Genomic DNA, 24399 nt, shown 5'->3' on the forward strand with positions numbered 1-24399 from the left:
AGACTGACTGTATAAATATTAAAAACTTACCTTTTACAAAACAAAAAAATCATAGACAAATCCAAAAGATAGTTGACAAACTGGGGAAAAATATTTGCAGTAAATATGTCCAAGGGCTTATTGCCTAATATGTAATGAGTGTAGCAAATTAGGGGAAAAAACAATAAATGGATGAAAGAAATTTATAATTTTGGATTATGTTTAATTGATATGACAGAAATCCAACCACAAAGCCTTAAAATAGGGCTTTCTCACATAAAAAGCCTGAAAGCAATCCAGGCTCTCAGACTGGCACTGTGGTTTCATGGTGCATCCGGTCCTTAGATTCTTTTTCTGTCTGGCTATCTTTAGTGGGTGGCTTTATTTTTCCTGTCCACAAGATGCTCTTCTACTTCCAGGCACTGCATCTGAGACAACTGGCAGCTGCCAATTAGATGCATGCTTGTCCACTCTGCCTTTTAACAAGCTCTGCAGGGAGCTCTGCCCCTTCACGAAGAGGTAAATAATTGTATGATCTCACTCAGCTGTGGAATCCAGAAACATTGATCTCACAGAAGGTGAGATACCAGAGGATGCTGGTTACAGAGGCTTGGGAGAGTAAGGAGTGTACTGGTGGTCAGCTGGGGTTTTTTTTTTTTTTTTTTTAAACAAATACCAATGATAATAAAAGAGGACAGTTTTATTGTGGATCATAGTTTTGGAGGTTTCAGTCCATGGTCAGTTGGCTCCATTGTTTTGTGCCTGTGATCAGGCAGCACATCATGGCAAGGTGTGTGTGGCAAGGCAGTTACTTACCTCACAGCTGGGCCAAGAAAGATAGGAAGAAGAGATTGGAGTCCCACATTTCCCTTGAAGGGCACACCCCAATTCCTGGAAGACTTTCCATTAAGCCCTACTTTTTAAGTTTCCACCATCTCCTACTAGTTCCAAGCTATGGGAAAGATAGAGGACTAAGTTACAATTAGATCAGAAGAAATAGTTCTGGTATGCTGTTCCACAGTAGGGAGACTACAGATAATAATAATGATAATAATAACAACAACAACAGTAACAATATATCATATGTTTAAAAAAAGTACAGAAAGATTTTGAATGATTTTACTATAATTAAACGATCAAGATTAGAGTTGATAAATATGCTTAAGCTGTATAAATATGTACAGTTTTATATGTCAGAAGCAAGCAGGGCTGGGGATTTAGCTCAGTGGTTTTGCCGCCTGCTGCGCAAGCACAAGGACCCGAGTTCGATCCCTGGTACCAAGAACAAAAAAACAAAACAAAAGAAAAACAAACAAGCAGACAGGGAAGGAGTGCAAGAAAGGAGGGAGCAAAGGAAGAACTGTGCCATTTGACTTACTAGCTGCAAAGAAGTTTGGGAAGTTAGACACATTTTTGTGCCACACAGAATACGAGTTTTGTCTTTAAAGAAGAAAGGAAAATGAATAATGAGAAGGCAGCCAGTTGTGTATGCCACAGATGTGAGGGCAACTCACAGATAAAGAAATACAAACATCTTAAAAGTGTATAGATTATGTTACTCAGCTTTCCATTGCTGTGACAAAATACTTGAGAAAATCAGATTAAAAATAGGAAAGGTTTATTTTGGCTCACAGTTTCAGGGGTTTCAGTCCATGATCACTTGACTCCATTACTTTTGAGCCTTTAAAGAGGCAGCACATCTTGCTGGGTAGTGCATGGAGCAAAACTCCTCACCCCGAAGCTACTCACTAGGAAGCACAGAGGGTGACAGGGTGGGGCTGGTGTCCCAGTACCTCTTTCACGGGTATGCCTGTAATAACTTGAATTCTTTCTACTAGGCCCCACCTCATAAAGGTTCCACTGCCTCCTAGTAGCACCCCTGGCTGGTGACCAAGCCTTTAACTTTTGGACATTTAGGGGCCATTTAAGATGCAAACCATACCATGGGATATTTAAGTATATTTGTAAATAAATGCAAAGCAAAATAACAGTGAGAGCAGTTTTCATGAATCAAGTTAGCAATAAAGGATTTGCTAATACCCACTTTTGGTAAGGTTATGGGGAAATGGCTACTCTCAAACTGTTTCTTATGGGTGTAAATGTTTTAGAAGACAATTTGAGAATGAGTAGCAAATAATTTATGTGGGCATGTTGATTGATTCATTGACTCTACTTTTTTTTTAAGGAACATTGACTCTACTTTTAAAACTGCATTGTATACATATGTTCATATATATATATATATATATGAAAGGTAAATGTATCCAAACGTTCACTGTTACAGTCACAAAAACAAAATCACAAACAACCTACATGTTCATCAATAAGAAGCTAGTCAAAGAAGTGATTATGTATATGTCCAAGAGCATATTCATTGTTAAAAAGTATGAGCTAAATAAAATATGTGTGTTGATATGGAAAGATCTACAAGTTATATTGTTGAATTTTAAAAGTCAGATATGCTAAGATGCAGTGGCACATGCCTGTAGTACCAGGGACTTGGGTGGCTGAGGTGGGAGGATTGTTTTGAGTCCAAGAATTCAAGAGACTAGCCTGGGCAATATAGTGAAACTCCATCTCAAACAAACAACCAACTCCAGAAGTTAGGTACAGAATAGTTGAAGTAACATGATCTCACTGAATGGAAAAAAATAGAAAAATATATGTGTATAAGTATGGATAATTTTAGAAAAGATATACAAAGAATACCTTATAGTATGTTTCTATTTTGTTACTGTTGTTAAGGGTTGATTATAGTGGAAATACTTTGTTGCTAGTACGGAGATCTGTTTAGGTAATGTCAGTCAGCTTTCCAGTCAGACACTCTGAATGTAGCTAACTATAGGTCATTGCCTCTTTCCCAATTGGACCACCTACATTACTTTTGAAAGGGGAATTCTCCAGAAACAAACCACATTATTGATGACACAAAGACAAATCAGATATCGGCATAAAATAAAAACAATTTAATAGTAACAACTATTCCACCCTGACAATAGCAATGAAATTAGCACCAATAATAAATGACATACCATAAGAACCAATAAAAGCTACCACTGTTTCACCCTTAATAAAAGAAAAAAGATCTGGAATAATAATATAGACACAAAGATAAACCACATATTAACAGAAATATCTATCAAATGGAAAAACTATACCACCATTAACAGTAGAAAGGAATTCAGTAATAATAGCCTAGAGTCAACTAGTTATCTAAAGACTAACAAAGCTAATAAAAATGGAGGATGTAGGTAAGGGGAAAGTTAAGTAAAACTTGAAAACTAAAGAAAAGGAATATGAGAAGGATAAGAGAAAAGTGAGATAAAGGATCCTACTAAGGAATAAAAGAAAATCAATAGAATTTAACAAAAAGAACCATCAAGAAAAAGAAAAAAAAAGCAGGGCAAAAGAAAGACAAAAAACCTGACCCCCCCCAAAAAAATCAATGACAAAAGAGATGAATCCCCCAAAAATTCCTGTATGTTTTTGAATAAATGGTTTCTTTTTTTTTTTTGTATTAAATTCTTTTATAGGTACATTGTAGGTATACAACACAATTACATTTCTCATTGGGAATTGTACCTTTACATAATGCATCTTGGTTCTTATTTTTTCCCCATTCCTAGCCCTCCCTTCACCCCCTCCACCCTTCCCTATTTACAAAGACTTTATTTCCATTTTTTCCATTTCTCATTATTTTTCCTTTCCCTTCTTTCCTTTCCCCTGTGCCTCCCACTACCCCTACCCCTTTGGACCTTTTCTTCCTATTTTACATTTTCGATTATTCATTCTAATCATTGGTACATTTTAGGTATACAATATAATGACATTCATCATTGGAAATTTGCACCTTTACATAGTCTCTCTTGGTTCTTATTTTTCACCCTTTCCCAGCCCTCCCTTCAACCCCTCCATTCCTCCCTGTTTACAAAGATTTTGTTCCTATTTTTCCATTTTCTCATATTAATCCCATTCCCTTCTATCCTTTCCTCTAGCCCTCCCACTTCCTTCCCCTTTGCCCCTTTTCTTCCTATTTCACATTACCTATTATACAAATAAATGGTTTTTTTCCAGGGTCTGCAGTATTAGAATCCAGCGGATATGAGTTAGGGATACTGAGTTACTACTAAGTCCTATTTTGTTTCCACATTCATGTTTTTGTGTGAATGCTGAGTCCTTTCCTACCTTTTCTGCTGTCACCATACTCTGTCAATGGTGCCTGCCTTAGGGATATAGCCACTCTTGAGCTTCCAGTTTCCATGTCCCTCTGTGTGCCCCAAGTCACTGTGTTTTTCACCAAGCTTCACAGCCTGTGGTGTTGTGAGATACTCACACCTGCTGCATATACCTCTCTGTTCATACACCCCAGGCTGTGACAACCATACAAGCCAAAGTGTATCTCTGATTATGTTGTTGGGAAATGGGGAAAGAAAATAAACCATTGAGTTCTGTGCTATCCATTGGGGTGAGGGTGTTAAGCAACCTGCTAGATTTAATGCTAGCACTTTCAGACCTAGCCCCCCACCTCACCCTCACCCCCAAACCACACACACAATTATTCTGGCTTCTCACCACACCCTTCCAGGATTCAGCTTAAATTTCTCAGGGAGTCTGTGTCTAGCCCGTGACCTCTCCTCAAAGGTCTACTGTGGCTGTTTTTCACCCAGTCACTGTGGCAGGAAGACTCCAGAAACCCTGAAGTGTAGTTGTTCTGTAGCTCAGTCTTAAATGATTAACCCCTTCCTAAAATGGCTCCTGGTTAAACTCTGTAACTGATGGATGCTGCACAAGATTTCTTCTGCAACTCTAGTTTGTCATGTGAGAATGTTTTCAGAGTAAAATCCCGCACTGCTTTTGCAGTTTACAATAACAGTGGGCTTTTCTTGGGGTAAGTGCTATTCATTGTTTCTTGCTGTAGCTGCTGACCCTATCCAGATTTACCTTGTGTTAGCTGGGAGCCAGGGTTAGTATTCCATTCTTTTCCCTCCATCATGTTCACTTTCTCTAGTTTCTAGTTTTCCTGTAGGCTCTTTCTTAATTCCTACAGATTTACTTATTTTTTCTTCACTGCTACTTGTTGGTTTTTTTTTAGGGGGGCGGTTACTGGGGATCGAACTCAGGACCTTGCACTTGCTAGGCAGGTGTGGTGCCAGTGAGCTAAATCCCTGGCCCTTCACTGAGTTGTTGTTATCTAGGTATCTCAGTTTCAGGTTTAAGAGAGGTTGTGTTTTGCTGCCAGTCTTAATTGACCATTTTATTTAAAAATTTTTTTCATTAAGTTTATTGGTACATTTTAGGTATACAATATGATGACATTCATCATTGGGAATTTGTACCTTTGCACAGTATATCTTGGTTCTTATTTTTTCCCCATTCCCCTGCCTTCCCTTCAACCCCTCCACCCCTCCCTATTTACAAAGACTGTTTCCATTTTTTCCTTTCTCATATTGTTTCTTTCCTTTCTTTCCTTTCCCCTACTCCTCCCACTTACCCTTTAGACTTTTTCTTCCTATTTCACATTATCTATTACACATTTGAATTATTTACACTTTCAGTTTCTCATACTAGAGAAACTATTTGGTATTTACACATGTGTGTCCTATTTATTTCACTTAAGAGTATGGCCTCAATTTGCATCCATTTACCTATAAATGACTCTAATTTCTCATTCTTTATGGCTGAGTAGTATTCCATTTTATTCTTTAAAAAACCCCATCTTCTTTATCCAGTCTCCAGTTGATGGGCAGTTGGGCTCTTTCCAAGTTTTACCTATTACAAACTGTGCCACTATAAACATGGGTGCATATATATCGCTGTGGTATGATTCTTTTAATTCTTTTGGGAAGATACACACCAGGGAATAGCTGGGTCAAACAGTACCTCTAATCCTAGTTTTTTGAGGTATCTCCATATTGATCACCACAATGGTTGCACCAGTCTGCACTCTCACCAACAATGGAGAGGGGTTCCTTTTTCCCCACAACCCCACCAGCATTTGTTATTGGTTGATTTCCATCCTTTCTGGAGTGACAAGGAATCTCAGAATTGTTCTCATCTGCATCTCTCGAATGACCAGTGATGTTGAACATGTTTTTCATATGTTTATTTGCTGCTTTTACTTTGTCTGAGAAATGTCTGTTCATTTCAGATGCCTATTTTTGAATTGGGTCTTTAGATTTGGGAGATCTGATTTTTAAAATTTCTTTATATATTCTAGATAATAGTCCTTTGAGGAACAGCTAGTAAATATTTTTTCCCACATTGTAGGTTGTCTCTTAGCTCTGGTGGTGGTTTTTCTTGCAGTGCAGAAGCTTTTTAATAGGATGAGATTCCAGTTATTGATTCTCTGTGCTAGTTCCCATGCTACTGAGGTTTTGTTCATAAAGTCTTTTCCTATGCTGTTGTCTTCAAGAGTTCTACCTAACTTGTCTTCCAGCAAGTTTAGTGTTTTTGTTTTAATATTTAGATCTCTGATCCTTCAATTTTAGTTTAGTGCATAGTGAAAGATATGGATCTAGTTTTAATCTGTTTCAGGTCGAAATCCAGTTTTTCCACCACCATTTATTAAAGAGGCTGTCTTTCTTCCAGTGAGGGTGGTTGGCTCCTTTGTCAAAGATGAGGTGGCTGAGTATGTCCAAAGTTGTTTCTGCATCTTCTAATCCATTCCACTGATCCTTGGGTCTGTTTCTGTGCTTGTACCATTCTATTTTTATCAAAGTGGCTTTGTAGTATAGTTTCAAGTTGAGGATTGTGATACCCGCTGCTATGTCTCTGTTACCTAGAATTGCTTTTGGTATTCTAGGTCTCTTCTAGTTCCAAATGAATTTTTGGATTGCTTTCTGTAGTTCTGTGAAATATACTGTTGGGATTTCCATTGGAATTGTATTGAATCTGTATAGCAGTTTGGGAAGTATGGCCATTTTCACTATATTGGTTCTTCCTACCCAGGAGCAAGGGAAATCTTTCCATTTTTTGATATCCTCTGCAGTCTCTTTTTTCAAACTGCTGTAGTTTTCAAGGTAGAGGCCTTTTACTTTCTTCATGAGATTGATTCCTAGGTATTTCACTTTTTGGGATGCTTTTATGAAAAGAATTGTTTCTCCAATTTCTTTCTCAGTGAGTCTGTTATTTGTGTATAAGAAAGCTATTGGTTTCTGATTGTTGACCTTACTGAATCTGTTAATTGACCATTTTTTATCCCCCTAATTTTCTTATTTTTTTCACTTGTTTTCTTTAGGCCCACCCACCCCCCATTAGTTCTCACACATGCTAGGCAAGTACTCTACCACTGAGCTATAGCTTCAATCCCATGTCTGTCTGATTTGATTTGATTTCTTGTCTTTTCTTCTGCTCAGCCAATTTGCTTATTTTTCTTGTTAGCCTTATTTTTGGTTTTCCTGTGTTATCTTTATTTTTCCAAAGACAGAGGTATCATTGAAACAACTAGAGATCCTAAGTTGTCTGTACTTTTTAACATTTGACGCCATGAAATTGAACTGAACACTTTCTGTGTATGAGTCAATATTGTGGTCTTGAATCCCAAGCCCAGCGTAAGCCAAGGACAAGTTATATTCCAAGTTTCTCTCAAATAGGAGCAAGTACTCCTGTGCTTGTTGGATTGCTAGAAGGGAATTATCCAGTCTCTTGCTCAGAGAGTAACAGCCTGATTTCTCATGTCCTGGAAGCTGGTTATTTCATTGTTTAGCAAAAAGACCTTCACTTCAGCCTTTTGTTTTCACTGTTGCTTCTTTCTTGCCCTGAGCTGAGCCTGACACCCCTAAGACTTAATTCTCTCTGGGCATATTTCTGGCCCTTTTTTGAACCTCTCTAGAGAGTACCTTGACTTCTTCAGGCTTGAGGAGGAAGTATCTTTCTATCAGGAATCTGAGCCTACATGAGGGGTTGACAAACTCTTTCTTTAAAAAGGCCAGAGAGGGCCAGGGAATTTTGCTCAGTGGTTCAACCGCCTGCCTTGCAAGTGCAAGGACCAGAGTTTGATCCCTGGTACCAAAAAAAAAAAAAGGCCAGAGAATAAATCTTATGGTCTTCACAAGCTATATCTTGATCTCTTTGACGTGCTTTTCTATTCTTCCTTACTGTTCCCTTCTTTCTTAGGTTAAGATCTTTTTTTCTTGCCTGTCTTTTTCTCTGCCCTTTTTAGGTCATGCCTTTTTTCTTCCTTTCCCATTAATTCACTGCGGTGTGGGGAGGGAGTGGAGATAAAGGCATGTATTTAATCTACTAAGTTTAACCAGAAGCTCCCCCCAAATCCAATTTTGTTGGATTTTATTTTTATTACTCTCTTTGATAGTTCTTGGGTTAATTTTGCATTTGTTCTCCACGTGCTTACTTACTATACCATATGTTTGAGGAAGATGTCCTTGGGGAAGAAAAATAACGGATTTTGAAATGTAATGTTCTTGAAATGCTCACAATGGTTCTGTGTATGAGATCACGAGGAGACTGGGCTATTTCTAACCACCACACTCTCATAATAGAAATACAGTTTCGCCCTTATTTGTGTGAAGCATCAGGAGCATTTTTAAATGTTTGTAATAAAGTTTGTGGCTTATTGTTTAAAATTCAATTTAAGGTAGTAAATCAAAGCTTTTGGTGGTGTGCTCCTGACAGCAAGGAGAGGCTGGTAAGTGATCCCTAAGAGCTGATCAAAGGGAGCCATTGAATTTTTTTGTGTGTGTTTGTGTTTTGGTCCTTTAATCTGGTGGTGTTTTCAATTCCTCTCTGAATAATGCACTAATGCACCCTCCATCCCCTACTTGTCATTTTGGCAGCATCTGCCACTGTCTTTGCCAATTGGCTGCTGTTCAGGTGCAAGCCTTCCTTTGCCATCCAGTCTATATGAGGTATGAACAATGATGATTTTCAGAAAATGGGCATCTTTCAAGATCTTATTCATGCCATGTTTTTGTTCTAGTGATCAAATGAAAATTGAAAACTAGAAAAATAAAATCCGCTGAAAATGACTCCTGGTCTTTTCTGCCCAGGTTCACCTTTCCTTGCCAGTGAAGATGGTGTGCTTGGTGGAGTGATTGTTCTTCGATCGTGCAGGTGTTCTGCAGAGCCCGACTCCTCCCAGAATAAGCAGACACTTCTAGGTAAATTGGACATATCTATGTTGTGCATTTTTCTTTTTTTAAGGAATGACAAGATTTGCAGCCTCAGGTCAATAAGTTTAAGGAATGGGAGGGGTATATTATTAATATCTACATATCCCTATTCTACTGCTTTCTCCATAGCTAAATAGGCAAAAGATTAATGTTTATTTGTACATACATGCTTACAGCATATTTTTCAAGTGTGTTTAGAATCTGGGACCTTTAGTTCAGTCTAGTATTAAGAGTATCAGACCTTGGGGCCAGGGATTTAGCTCAGTAGTTCTGCCACCTGCCTGGCAAGCACAAGGTCCTGAGTTCAATCCCCCATACCAAAAAAAAAAAAAAAAAAAGAGTATCAGACCTTATTCCACAGAGCTTTTGAGGTGACCTTCAAAACAGTATACACAGAAAGAAGCTTTTTCCTATTCCCCTTCCCAGAGAGGAATCAGAACCATCTAAAGAGCTACTGGCCTAGAAGTCAGTCCTGGCTCCATGGCTTGTTAGCTGGGATGCCTTAGTGCATGTGTCTTACTATTCCATGCCACTTCTTCATCTGTAAAATAAGGACATCAGACCTGCCCTTCTCATAAAGCTGCACCAAGAGAGAGTCAAATGAGTGCTTTTGCAGATTTGCAGATGTCCATCCAGATTTGTGGTTTTTTGTCTCACTAAGCACACCAGTGGAGACAAAGTGCAGCCCACCTCATTTGCCAAGGCACAGACTTGTGGGATTGTCACTGCCCACTGGTTGCCTTTTTTGATTCATCCATCGAGAGGGGCACTAATAAAAAATGTACTTAAAGATGAAATATATGTTAGTAGGAAGCATATGTGTTTTTTATTTAGTTAACTTTTTAAAAAAATTCTTTTATTGGTACATTGTAGGTATACATTATGTTTACATTTATCATTGGGTGCTTATACCTGTACATGATTTATCTTGGTTCTTATTTTTTTCCCCATTACCTGTGCGCCCTTGACCCCCTCCACCCTTCCCTATTTACATAGATTTCGTTTCCATTTTTTTTTTCTTTTCTCATAATTTTTTCTTTCCCTTTTAATTGAAGTGTACATACATTCAGGCAAGGGCACCAATCATAACTGGAACTTCTTGATGAGTTATTACAAGTGAATCTACCCCATACAACCAGCACTCAGATGGAACTTCACTGTAGCCCTAGTAGCCGCCTTGTGACTCTTCCTAGTCTCTGCCACCTCCAAACTCAACCAATATGCTAGTGTCCAACACCTTGATTATGTGAAAGGGTAGAATATGCATTCTTTGTGTCTAGTCTTCAGCCAACATTAAGCCTGATAGATTTATCCACCTTGCATGATGCAGGAATCTGTTCATTTTTATTACTGTATAGTACCCTATTATATGGATATAGTACAGTATATTAATCCAGGTAGCTCAACCCTTTCTATAAACCCCCATACAGAAAATGTGGCTGCTACCTGATCTGTATTATATAATTGTTGATAATTGCTATAGTACAAATCTCTTTCTACTCTGAGGTTCTGTGCGTCTATATGATAGAATGCCAAGTGCTTATGGGTGTAAAATAATTTTTTGCTATAGAAGCTAAAAGCACTCTTCTAAAATCTCTTCATTCATTGATTCTTTTTATATGAAAGATCAATACTGTATATCCACCTGGACTCCAACTACTGACCACATCTTTTTTTTCCCACAGTGTTTCTACCTGTTATATCTGGTACTCAGGTTGCTCTGAGGAGATGTTTCTTAAATGATTATCTTTTGTTAAATCAAGACAAATTAGTGATTTGCTTCTTTGGTATGTTAATTATTGTTGAATCCTTTCAATATTCTTTAAGTTAGATAGCAGGAAATTGATTTTAAATACATGGAGAGGACTTACCTTGGCCTTCAATGAAAACTCAGAAGAATAATCCCTAGTATTTGGGAAGAGAGAGTTATTAAAACTGTTTAGTGGATTATTCCTAGGAAGGGGCATCCCAGATCTTTACTGAGCCTGCACTTTTACTCATTTGAGTGAATCCTGACTAAGGGCCCTCTTGGGGTGGTGTAGTAAGTATAAAAATGCATACTCAAAGTATACGATAGTAATAGTATTTTAGCTCACAGTAAGTAGTTTCTGTTACAAAGGCAGTGATTTGTGAACTGTTTCTTTCTCTTTATCTGAAAACAAAGCAGTAAGTATAAAGTGCTAACGTATGAAGTAAGTGAAATCTTGTCATTTGTCAAAGATAACTAGAGGGATTGCTGTGTGTAAAGTTAATCAGTAAATCCTGGTGCACATAGGTTAAGGTCAATTTATAAATGCTGCCAATGACATGGGTTTTTCTTATTTCACCTTTAGAAAGTTATGAATATTCAGTATATGGCAATAAAATAAATTTATACAGTACAGAAAAGATAGGAAACAAGACATGAAAGTTGCCTTTGGAATCCCAGTACCACAGAGACCAGACTGTGCTTCTGATTATTCTTGAGGGAAATATTCACTCTGTAGAATGTGCTCATGTTTGTTTCTTGATGATTTTTTATTAAATTTGATGAATTTGTAGATTTGTGTCTCCTTGTCCTGAAAAAACAATTTTTCTCACATCACATCCATTCCCTGTTCCCTCCTGATTTTGGTTAGAATTCTAACTCTAACTTGAAATAATATATTTTGATTTTATTTGAAATGTAACATGCTATTTTGTGAGTCATCAACTTTACTTAATCTTTATCAGCCATTCCCTCACTCTTTCATCTATGTAATTTGAGGAACATTCATGCACTTTTCTTCTCTTACTCCCATACTTCACCTCACCCTCCATCAACCATACAATTATTGTTATGATTTAATATTTTATTTTTTTCAATGGCCGTGCTTATCTTCTGTGCTTTGATTAGAAATTGATTCCAAATAGTGACAATAACTAGCATTGACAATTTCAAGATTGTATAAGTATTGATCGTTGCATATCAAAATACTGGAAGGTTAGACTTGAGAAGCATTGTCATAAACTTCTGCCTCTAAAAGGAGGCATTCAGACATCAAGATTGAGGGCTGAATGTGTCTCTCAGTGGTCAGGCACTTGGGTGTGATCCTCAGCACCAAAAAAAAAAAAAAAAAAAGCAAACATCAAGATCAAGTGGGTTTTTCTGTGCTTTATCCTATCAGTTGTTCTAAATCAGGCCATAACTTGAATGGCTTCATATTTAGATCATGGCTCCTTGATGCTCAGTATATGCAGGATGAACCCAGGTTTTCTTTCCTACACATCCAAATAAAACAAAAGAATTCTCAAAATTAATAGAAGAAACTTAAAATCCCCAATTAGAAAAAGAAACAAATACTGTATATTCAGTCATTTTTTTTGTCTCTAAGAACAGTATAATTAAAACAGTTTCTAACTTTAGCCTTTTCTGTGTCTACTTTCTTTTCTGAAAATCATAAATAATGTTCCCATTATACCATAAAAAGCAGTTTGAGTGAAATGCTATTTCCATGTGATGGAGTTTCCAGGATCCCATTATTGAGCCTTCTGGACAAATACAGCAAGAGAGCTGCTTTCAGGATGATATGTCTCAAGTACAGGGCACTTAAAATTTGTCCTTTGTTTACTGATCCATGAATGGAGTTGGAAAATCTCAGATATGACAGAACTTTCCAAATTCCTTTGTGTGGTGTTCTTGTTGGTGCTTTGTCCATAAATTATTCAACGCTCCTTCCTTCAAGAGGTGCAGCTTAACTCCCTCTACCCTCAGTCTGGCCTGGACATTAGTGACTTGCTTCCAGTGAATAAGAACATGGCAGGAGTGACAGGGTGTGACTTCTGAGACCAGGTAAAAAAGCATTGTGGTTTCTCCTCACACTCTGTGTTATGTTAAAATAGAAACAAAATATGTATTTCTTACTATTACTCCCATGTTTTCAATTGATTGATTGATTGACTGAGATAGGGTTTCATTATGTAGTTCAAGCTGGCTTTGAACTCACTATATACCAAGACTGGCCTTGAACTCATGATGATCCTCCTGCCTCAGCCTCCATAAAGCAAGGATTATAGGTCTGCACTGTGATGTCTGGCCTTATTTTTATTTTTGATTGACACATGATAAATGTACATTTTTAATGGGTACAATGTGATATTTCAGTTCATTGATACATTGAACAATGATCAAGTCAGCATAATTAGCATATCCAACACTAAACTTTTATTTCTATGTGGTAACAACATTCAAACTCTTCTATTCTAGCCATTTTGAAATATACAATACATCATTATTAACTGCATCCACTCTACTATACAAAGAACCTTACAACTTACTCTTCCTATCTAATTATGTCATTGTATCAATCAACTAACCTTTCCCTACACTCCCAATTGCACTCCTCTACCCTACCTCTGGTTTCAACTTCTACTTTCAACTTTGTTAGATTCCACATATGTCATTGTTCCCACTTTTAATTTTTTGGCAAGGATATACATACACACACACACACACACATACACACACACACACACCCCTACACACCTACCTCTACTGGTTATTTCCCTACAGTTTAGAGGTAAAATATATAACTTTATGGGAAAAACCCTACCCTGACCTATTTACCACAAGTCTTTTTTTTTTTCTTATGCCTGCCTGATGTCCCAAGTCCAAGCCATTTGCTATGGCTTGTGTCTAGGTGTACCCCCAAATCTCATGCAGTCATAGGTGGGGCTTTTTTGAGGTGGGTGGATCTAGGAAAGCTGCTGGGATCAAGGACAGGATGCTGGGATTTGTTCATGATGTGATGCTAGGATTAAGGGTGTGAGTGCTACCTGTATAAGATATAAGGAATGGAAAGAGCTGTAGTCTTTTGTGGTTTGTTGATTGCCTTGCTGCCTTCTGCCTGCCATGAATGGTGATGCCCAACTGCCATACCACCTTGCCTTGCAGCCTGCAAACTATGAACTGAAATATCTACATACTGTGAGCCAAGATAAACCTTCGTCCTTTAACTGTAGGTGTTGAATGTTTTGTCTCAGCAGTGAGAAAAGTAACTAAGATACCATTATTTTTTTTTAAATTTTATTTTATTGGTACATTTTAGGTATAAAATGTAATGACATTCATCATTGGAAATTTGCACCTTTACATAATCTCTCTTGGTTTGTATTTTTTCCCCATTCCCCTGCCCTTCCTTCAACCCCTGCATCCCTCCCTATCTATGAAGACTTTGTTTCCATTTTTTCATTTTCTCATATTAATTCCATTCCCTTCTTTCCCTTCCCCCACTACTCCCACTTCCCCTTCCCCTTTGCCCTTTTTCTTCCTACTTCACATTATCTATTATACATCTTAGTCCTTAGTTACACTTTCAGTTTCACACACTAGAGAAACTATTCATGTGTGTCCTGTTTATTTCACTTAAGAGTATCACCTCAATGTGCATCCATTTAGCTATAAATGTCTCTAATTTTTCATTTTTTATACCTCAGTAGTACTCCATTTTATTAAAAAACCCCACATTTTCTTTATCCAGTTGCCAGTTAATGGGCATTTGGGTTGTTTCCAGTTTTAGCTATCATGAATTGTGCTGCTGTGAACATGGGTGCACAAATTTCAGTGTGGTATAATTCTTTTAATTCTTTTGGGAAGATATCCCGCAGGGGAATAGCAGGGTCAAATGGGACTTCCAGTCCCAGTTCTTTGAGGTATCTCCATACTGATTTCCACAGTGCTTGCACCAGTCTACACTCCCAACAGCAGTGGAGCAGTGTTCCCCTTTCCACACAGCCCTACTAGCATTTGTTGTTGGTTGATTTCATGATGGCAGCCATTCTCTCTGGGGTGAGGTGGAATCTCAGCATTGTTTTCATTTGTATCTCTCGAATGACCAGTGATGTTGAACATTTTTTCATATGTTTATTTGCTATTTCTACTTCTTTGTCTGAGAAATGTCTGCTCATTTCAAATGCCTGTTTTTGGAATGGGTCTTTAAATTTGTGAGGTCTGATTTTTTAAAGTTCTCTATACTTCTAGATAGTAGACCTTTGTCTGAGGAGCAGCAGGTGAAAATTTTTTCCTGCACAGTTGGTTGTCTCTTCAGACTGTTGGTGGTTTTTCTTGCTGTGCAGAAGCTTTCTAATAAGAAGAGATTCCACTTGATTGTTTGTGCTAGTTCAGGGGCAACTGAAGTTTTGTTCATAAAATCTTTTCCTACACCAATGTCTTCAAGAGTTCTATCTAACCTCTGTTCCAGCTGGTTCAGGGTTTCTGTTTTAATATTTAGATCTTTAATCCATTTAGATTTTAGTTTAGTGCATGGTGAGAGATACAGGTCTAGTTTTAATCTTTGGCAAGTTGAAACCCAATTTTTCCAGCACCATTTATTAAAAAGGCCATCTTCAGTGAGAGGGTTTGGCTCCTTTGTCAAAGATGAGGTGGCTGAGTATGTCTGGCATTGTTTCTGCATCTTCTAATCTGTTCCACTGGTCCTCAGGTCTGTTTCTTTGCCAGTACCATGCTGTTTTTATCACAGTAGCTTTGTAGTCTAGTTTCAAGTTGGGGATTGTAATACCCCCTGCCATGTCTCTGTTACCTAGAATTGCTTTTGCTATTCTAGGTCTCTTCTGATTCCAAATGAATTTTTGGATTGTTTTCTCAAGGTCTGTGAAGTATGGTGCTAGGATTTCAGTTGAGATTGCATAGAATTTATATAGCAGTTTTGGAAGTATGGTCATTTTCACTATGTTGATCCTTTCTAACCAGGAGCAGGGGATGTCTTTCTATTTTCTGATATCCTCTTCAATCTCTCTTTTCAGAGTGCTGTTGTTTTCAGGGAAAGGTCTTTGATTTCTTTCTTTAGGTTGATTCCTAGGTATTTCAGTTTTTTGTATGCTATTGTGCAAGGAATTTTTTGCCCTATTTGTGTCTCAGTGAGTCTGTTGTTCATGTTGAGGAAAGCTTTTTTTTTTTTTTTTTTTGGTACCAGGGATCGAACTTGGGTCCTTGCGCTTACGCAGCAGGCAGTGAAACCACTGAGCTAAATCCCCGGCCCAAGGAGAGCTATTAATTTTTGTGTTTTGACCTTGTATCCAGCTACTTTAATGAATTTGGTTATTAAGTCTAGAAGACTTTTGGTGGAGTTCTTGCTGTCTTCTATATAGAATGTCATGTCATCTGCAAATAATGACAATTTGACTTCTTCATTTCCTATCTATTCCTTTTATTTCCTTCTCTTTTCTAATTGCTGTGGCTATTGTTTCCAAAAGTATATTGAGCAGGAATGGTGATAGTGGACATCCTTGTCTTGTTCCTGATTTTAGTGTGAAGGATTTCAGTTTGTGACCATTTAGTATGATACTGGCTGTTGGTTTTTCATAGATGGCTTTTATCAGATTGAGATTGAGACCATCTATTCCAATTTTTTCTAGGATTTTTATCACAAATGTGTGTGGATTTTGTCAAATGCTTTTTCTGCATCTATTGAGATGATCATTTGGTTTTTCTCCTTGGCCCTATTGATATAGTGTATTACATTGATTGATTTGCGTATATTAAACCATCCCTGCATCCCTGAGATGAATCCCACTTGGTCAGGGTGTATGATCTTCTTGATGATCTTCTGCATTCTATTTGCCAGTGTCTTATTAAGGATTTTTGCATCTATGTTTATTAGCGAGATTGGCCTATAGTTCTCTTTTTCAGTTGGATCTTTCTCTGCTTTGAGGATCAAGGTGATGCTTGCTTCCAGGAATGAATTCAGGAGCATTGCTTCCCTTTCAATTTCATTGAAGAGTTTAAACAGTAGTGGCAGTAGTTCCTCTCTAAATGTCTTGTAGAATTCAGCAGTGAAGCCATCAGGACCCAGGGTTTTCTGAATTGGTAAGTTTTCAATTACGTTTTTCATTTCATTGATTGAAACTGGGTTGTTTAGAATTTTTAGGTCTTCTTCGTTCAATTTTGGTAATTCACATGTATCTAGGAATCTGTCCATTTCTCCTGTGTTTTCCATCTTATTGGCATATAGGTTCTTGAAGTAGGTATTGATGATCCTCTGGATTTCTGCTGGGTCTGTTGTAATTTCACCCTTTTTATTTCTAATTGCATGGATTTAGCCCTTATTTTTCCTTTTTCTGATACGATTGGCGAAGGGTTTGTCAATTTTGTTTATTGTTTCAAAGAACCAACCCTTGCCTTCATTGATTTTTTCTATTGTTCATAGTCTCCATTGCATTGATTTCTCCTCTAATCTTTATAATTTCCTCCCTCGTATGAGCTTTGGGTTTGTCTTGCTCTTCTTTTTCTAGAAGCTTGAGGTTTAGCATCAGATGTTTAATTGGGCTCATTCTGTTTTCCTAATATGAGTATTCACTGCTATGAATTTCCCTCATAAGACTGCTTTCGTTGTGTCCCATAGATTCCGATGTGTTGTATTGTCATTGTCATTTAATTGTAGGAACTGTCTGATTTCTTCTTTAATTTCCTCTGTGACTCATTGGTTATTCAGAAGTGTGTTGTGTGTTTTCCATGTGTTTATGAAATTCTTGTGGTTTCTTTTGGTATTGATCTCCAAATTCATCGCTCTATGGTTTGATAATATACAGGGGATGACTTCAGTTCCTTTCGACTTACTTATATATATATTCTGTGAGCAAGTATGTGTTCTGTTTTGGAGAACGACCCGTGTGCCACTGAAAAGAATGCATATTATTGTGATTTTGTGGGGTGGAACACTCTAAACATCTGTTAAGTTCATTTGTTCAAGAGTTTGATTGAGTTCTAGTATTTCGTTGCTTATTTTTTGTCTAGTTGATCTATTTGTGACAGTGGCATATTGTTGTCCCCCACTACTATTGTATTAGTGCTTATATGATATTTCATGTCTGTTAGTGTTTGTTTTATATAGTTGGGTGCACTAGTGTTTGGTGCATAGATATTTGTGATTGTCATCTCTTCCTTTTTAATTTTTCCCTTTACAAGGATATAGTGTTCTTCTTTGTCTCTCTTAATCAGTGTTGGTTTGAAATCCACTTGATCTGCAAAGAGGATAGCTACTCTTGCTTTATTTTTGGGTTCCTGTCGCATGGAGTATTGTTTTCCACCCTTTAACTTTCAGTCTATGAGTTTCTTTTTGAATTAAGTGTGTTTCTTTTATGTAGCATATTCTTGGGTCTCACCTTTTGACCCATTCTGCCTGTCCATTTCTTGTGATTGGTGAATTGAGACCATTAACATTGATGGTTATAACTGATGCATATTTACTTACCATTGTCATGACTTTTTCTTTTTGTTAGATACTCCCACTTTGCATTTAATTTCTTGGATTCATTTTGCTGAGCTTCCTGAGCTGTGGTCCTAGTTTTGTTCTCCTAGGATATTGTCTAAAATTTTTTTTAGTGTGCTGGTTTGATATTTATGAAGTTCCTCAGGTGCTCTTTGTCCTGAATGTATCTTATTTCTCCATCAATTTTGAAAGATAGTTTTGCAGAGTACATTAATCTGGGTTGGAGGCTGTTTTCCTTTAGGGCTTGGAATAAGTCACTCCAGGCTCTTCTTGCCTTGAGGGTTTGCATTGAAAAGTCTGCTGTGATTCTGATCGCAGTGCTTTCCTTTGTATGTGATTTGTTTCTTTTCTTTTAACTGCTTGTAGAATTTTGTTCTTCTGTTGAGTTCCTGGAATCTTAACTGTTATATGCCTATGTGTAGATTTTTGTTGATCAAGGCTAGTTGGAGTCCTATGTGCCTCACTTATCAGTATGTCAAGTTCTTTGCCCCTGCTTGGGAAGTTTTCCGCCATTACTTCTGTGAACAGTTTTTTTACTTGGCCTGGATGCTCTCCTCTTTCTTCGTTGACTCCAATCAGTCTTATGTTATTCTTCTTTGCATCATCTAGCAGCTGCTGGATTGAATTCTCGTGGTCCCTCATAATTTTAAGGCAGTTTTTCTTTTCCTGGTCACTAATTGCAATCTTATCTTCTATATGTGAAATTCTATCCTCACATTGGGTCATTCTGCTTCCTAAGCTTTCAGTGGAGTTTTTAATCTCCTGGAAATCTGTTTGCATCTGTTTTATGGATTCCATTTGTTTCCTGTGTTGGGATTCCATCATGTTCCTCAGCTCCTCCCTAGATTTATTAATCATGTCTTGCACTATGGGCACGATCTCTGCTGTTATCTGAGAAATTATTTCTGATTTCCTTTTTTCCCCAATCCTCTTTTGTTGCCAGTTCAGGGAGATCAGGTGGTTGAATATCAGAGTGTTCCATCTTGTTTACCTTTGGGGTTGCTGTAGGTGATGTGGAAGTCTGGTTTTGAGGCTTGTTTACATGTCTTCTCATTTCGATGGGGCACGGGTGCCTGATTGCACCAGTTTGGCTCACCTCCTCTGTGCTGGGAGTGGTACTATGTTGGCCCTGAAGCCTCCTCCTCTGTGCTGGGAGGGGTGGCACATTGAGTCAGAAGTCTTCTCCTCTGCTGTCTAAGACAACATTCTAAATCATTTCTTGCAAAGGGCCAGGTTTTCCCCCAATAATTCATCCTTTCTCTTGTCTTTGCTGATAATTCTTTGCTCCAGTGACATCCTGTCTTTAAGATCTATATCAGCTGTGAATCTTGGAATTCTCTGGAAGCCTTTTCTCCTGGGACATTTGCTCATTCCTTTTGCTTTGTCGGCACTAAGCAATTGACATCCCTTGTAACTTTCACTATTTCACTCTTGATCAGATAGTAGAGTTGGTCTTCCTTGTAGGCAACAATTCTTAATGTTGTTTCTGAGCCTAGTTTATTTGAAAGGACTAGATCACAAGTCTTTGAGCCCCATTGTAACACACACATGCCTATAATGGTTTGAAGTATCTTTCCACGCATTACACAACTCCTCCTTTGGAGAGTCATGCCACCAGCTTGTGAGCTATTTGAATGCAAGGACTGTATCCTGTTAAACTTTATACCCACTTCCATAGTAGGCTCTCAGTAATTTTTGGATAAACGAGTGAGTGACAGTGGAGTTTTTGTATTGATTAGCAGAAATTTTTTGAAAACTTTACTCTTTTAGAGAATTGAAATATCATGAAAAATATTTCATATCCCCAAAATAACAACATAGTTTGGAAATTTAGAGAATGAGTGGCCAAGAACAAGAAGATTTGGAGACAGTTTAAATGGATTGCAGCAGTCAGCCTCTGCAAATAGTGCGTAGAATGACAATTTGGAAGTGAACATGTTTGCAACACTCATCCTGCCACCTCCCACTCCCCAGATCATGAGATGGTGACAAAACCAAGCTATAGTTCCCAAATTTAACACAAAGCAAATGCTGGTTCCTGGATGAAACAGCTGAAAATAATTAATTTTCTTCTCTGCTTTAAGAGAAAAGAAGGCCAATATATGTTTACCTGCTAAAGTACAATTACATGTGCTTTCCAGGCCTCTACAGAAGTGCTTTATTGAGACTGCTATTCATGGTATGGTTAAAAAATGTGCAACAGAAGGACATTAAGCTTTCCAGTAGAAACAGTGAGTTCTTTGCCATTTTAAGGTTGTGATTAGATACAGGTTATTAGAATATATGAAAATACTTTGCATAAATAATATGTATTACTTCTGAAGTACATTTCTTTCTTTGTACCCTGTACCCCATGTGCCGATTAGAGCCTAGTAGACTCTGTGAAGTTCAGGGGTTCATGCCCTGGATTGGCCAATAGGAAGCAATGAGTAAAGGGACCAAGGTGAAACACACTCTATATATTTAAAGAAAATCTTAAGCACTTCAGGATAGATGTATATGGGCCCCAAGGAGCAAAAAGGTTTATGTATTTGTGTAGTAGCCTTTGGGATCTTTCATCCTAAATGAATTTTAGCCCCATACTTTATCCAGAGCCTGATTATCTGATGAACACACACGGTAATTGTTACTTTGCTATTAAGTTAACCCCACCTCACAGAATAATTTCAAGTTCTTTCCTATCTGGGAATATATTTTATGCTCCAGTAATTTAGTTTTGTGTATAATACTGCTTCCATTTATTCAGCCTCTCTGTCCCCTGTATTTTTTAATCTTTTACTATGAAAATATGTCGTGTGTGTGTGTGTGTGTATATATATATATATATATATATATATTTTTTTTTTTTTTTTTTTTTTTTTTTTTTTTTTGGTACCGGGGATCAAACTTGGGTCCTTGAGCTTGCGTAGCAGGCTGTAAAACCACTGAGCTAAATCTCCAGCCCCAGTATCGTATATTTTTAAAAGATGGACATCACAAATTTGTTAGGTATAAAGGATAATAATAAAGTGAACACCTGCAGAACTGCCACCCAGCCTAAGAAATTGCCTTGTTACCCATATCTTTGAAGCCCCCATGTGGGCTTCTCTGATCTTACTACTTTGTTTCCCCCATTTTTAACTTCATGTTGACCCCCTTGGCTTTCCTTAATCCATTTTTACCCTATTATGCATTCCAAAAAGACATGTTGTTTAGTGTTGTTTGATTTTGTATTTTATATAAATGGTCTGTCATATGATTTATTCTATGAGAATTTTTTCATTTTCTTACATAATTACCTGAAAGGATAATGAGATCTTTTAACATTTTCCAGTTAACTCCATGAAATCAAACTGCTCTCTAGTTGCCAGCTAGAACATAAATGCTGTGTTCACCACTCCTCTCCCTTTTAGGATAGGCAGAATTCTTTATCAGATACTCTTTTATTGTTGTTTTTGCTGTGGTTTAAATTTTTTTTTTAAATATTGGACTGAATTGATGCTTCCTGGAACAGTAAAAAGATAAAAGGTCATTTTACTGTAAGTTAAAATTCCAACTGCCTTTTGGTTTTACTGGCATTAAAAACTTGGCGTGCACATATAAACACATGTACTTCAAAGGAGCTTCACTGTCGGGGCACTACTAGTATCTTCTTTCCATTACATGGGACACGCCACTGTGAGCACTTATGACTAGGCATTTCTCTGGGGCTCATATGATCATAAAACTAACCCTCAAAGAGAAGGCAAATTAGCTTGTGGACTAGCAGGGAGAAAGAGGCCTTGTGAATTTTTGTCTGATGTTAATAATTCATCTGAAAAATGGAATTAAAAGTTTGCTGTATAAGAGAATCCAGTGAACTTCCATGTAGGAAGATCATTTCTTTATTGCCTTAGTAATGCTCTGTAATTGTTACATCTTAGCTTTTTTTTTTGGTACTAGGGATTGAACTCCGGTCCTTGCGCTTGCGCAGCAGGCGGTGAAACCACTGAGCTAAACTCCTAGCCCTTAGCTATGGTTTTAAGAGACATGTTAGTGTTCTACTTCTTATTTAAGGATCAGATAAAAATACACAAGTTAAATGGCAAATGAATAAGGCATATGTGGTACTTAAACTTTTCAGTGACGAAGTAGCATTAATCTGTTGAGGTAGTATTCTGAGACTGATATTTTCAGGAATTTTTTGTTTTTTGAAACCCAAAGATGTTGATGACAAGTCACTGTAATTACTGCTTTGTTTTAACAGAACATTTTGTCCTTTAAACATCATGAAAATACCCTTTAGAAATTGGAAATAGATTTTCATCTGTAATTTACTTCTCCTTTATGAGAAGAATAGTTCTAGCTATCATCTAACCAGAATTTTGTAGAGTTTTTTCTGCAAAGTATAGAATTAGAACATAAAGATTTGTGTATAGAATTCTAGTGAGTATGTAGTTATTACAGTGGTTCTTCTAAAACTCTCAGGAAAACATTTTGGCAAGTTTTATAGTCAATTTTCATCTGCTTAAAGGGAAAGAGATCACTCTAGCTTGAAATAAATCTTTAAAAAATTGTTGAATGAATAAAAGTATGATTCAATAAAACTTGTTTCACTGAATGGTTTTTGATTCACCAGAGAACTTCCAAATCCCAGCCAGTAGCCCCCTATTTTCAGTAGTTTCTAATCCAATAAACTGATAAAACAGGAAGAGAATTGAACTGTCCTTCAGGACTATTTGACCCACACCCTTCCCTTTCAGTCACCATCCCTCTTTAGTCTTGAACAAATCTTCCTGAGTATTGGAATGTTATTTTCTTGGCTTAGCATAACTGAGATTCTATAGAATTCAGTCCCCATTGCTCCCAAGACAGTTCAGTGGTGAAGGTTTTTCAGGGAAGCCTGCCAGCTCAGTTACTTCATAGTCTTAATGGGACCTGCGTTATCTGAATCTTAAAGATCCCTTGTCAGGGCAATAAAGCATTTTTGAATAATACTTTTTTAGAAGATAAACCCCCTACTGGATTGTAGAGAAAGAAACAACAGTGGGGAGTTGAGTGGGAATCTGCAGAGATAAGAGGAGACTGCTCTATTTACAGTTTGTTCTTCCCATTTTAGAAATGAATTTTTCTTTACTCAATAAGGAGCAACACTGTGCAGTATGATGTAGGGTGTTCCATTTGACCTAAGGCTGAGGAGCAGCAGCTGACTTGGCAACTACCCAGCCCAAGACATTTCTGATTTTAGAGTTCTGTTTTTCTTGCAAGAAAATCTGGGATGTGAACCCAAGCAGGGAGGTTTTAAATGGGTGCAGGAGCCAGTGCAGCTGGGGGTTGTTAACAACAATTGAAGGACAATATTTTTAAAAAGAAAAAAGCGGGGGTTAGCTAAGGGCTTCTTTTTGGTTAGAAAAGGGAATTAATTTAGGTAGAAAAAACTTGCTTGGAAGCTAGTGAGGAAATTTTAATTTAAACAGGATATCATGTGGATGATACTGCAAGAGAAGGAAGTATCCTGGGAGAAGCATCATACAGAGGGTAGCTTGTAGCTGTAATATTAACCAGTGAAGGTGGTTATTTAAATCCCACTAGAGGGCAAAACTTGTTTTGGAATGTAGGGTTGCCTCCTACAGTGGAGTGCCATGAAGAATGAAGTAGAACTGCTCTTGAGCTCTTAAATTCAAGAGGGAGTCACTTGTCTCAAAATGTTAAATACAATTTTCTGGAAAGACTGGTATGAAGAGGTCCATTCTGAATGTAATCAACCTGTCATTCTTAAGGAACACGTGTGTTTCTCAGCCTCATCTAACCTGCTCCCTGCCATTGGAACAGCATCACTCTGTGGACTTCTCACATCTCAGTTGTATGGCATGAAGTGTTGAGAAGTCATTTGTTAGAGAAGAACCCAGCCCAGTGCCTGTGTTAGCATTTTTCACAGGTTAACTTACCTAGGAACTTGTTTTAGTGTGTTTTTAATGCTTTCTGATGGGAATCTTTCCATGGTGGATATTTCGTATAGCCTCACAAATCCCTGAGCTTTGGCCTTCTAAAAGTGAATTAGTAGCTTGAATTAATAGTTTAGGCTATAA

General features: G+C 37.5%; 1 protein-coding gene across 16 annotated transcripts in view; it reads left to right on the forward strand.

The window, feature by feature from the left end:
• Tasp1 (taspase 1) overlaps window positions 1-24399 on the forward strand; it is a 408843-nt gene that overhangs the window by 188617 nt on the left and 195827 nt on the right. For 10 of the 16 annotated variants that reach the window (XR_015442068.1, XR_002393482.2, XM_087189061.1 and 7 more), the window contains one exon: window positions 8985-9095. The exons of the other annotated variants lie outside the window; for them this stretch is intronic. Coding sequence is in view for 8 of the 10 variants with exons in the window: in XM_087189061.1 (XP_087045187.1) it covers window positions 8985-9095 (111 nt within the window). In the remaining 2 variants the exon portion in view is untranslated. The remainder of the gene's footprint in view (window positions 1-8984; window positions 9096-24399) is intronic. 16 annotated transcript variants of the gene reach the window in all.

Source organism: Heterocephalus glaber, unplaced genomic scaffold (genome assembly GCF_053883595.1).
Source record: "Heterocephalus glaber isolate CG9 unplaced genomic scaffold, H.glaber_assembly_v1.0 deba00001532, whole genome shotgun sequence".
Lineage (NCBI taxonomy): Eukaryota > Metazoa > Chordata > Mammalia > Rodentia > Bathyergidae > Heterocephalus > Heterocephalus glaber.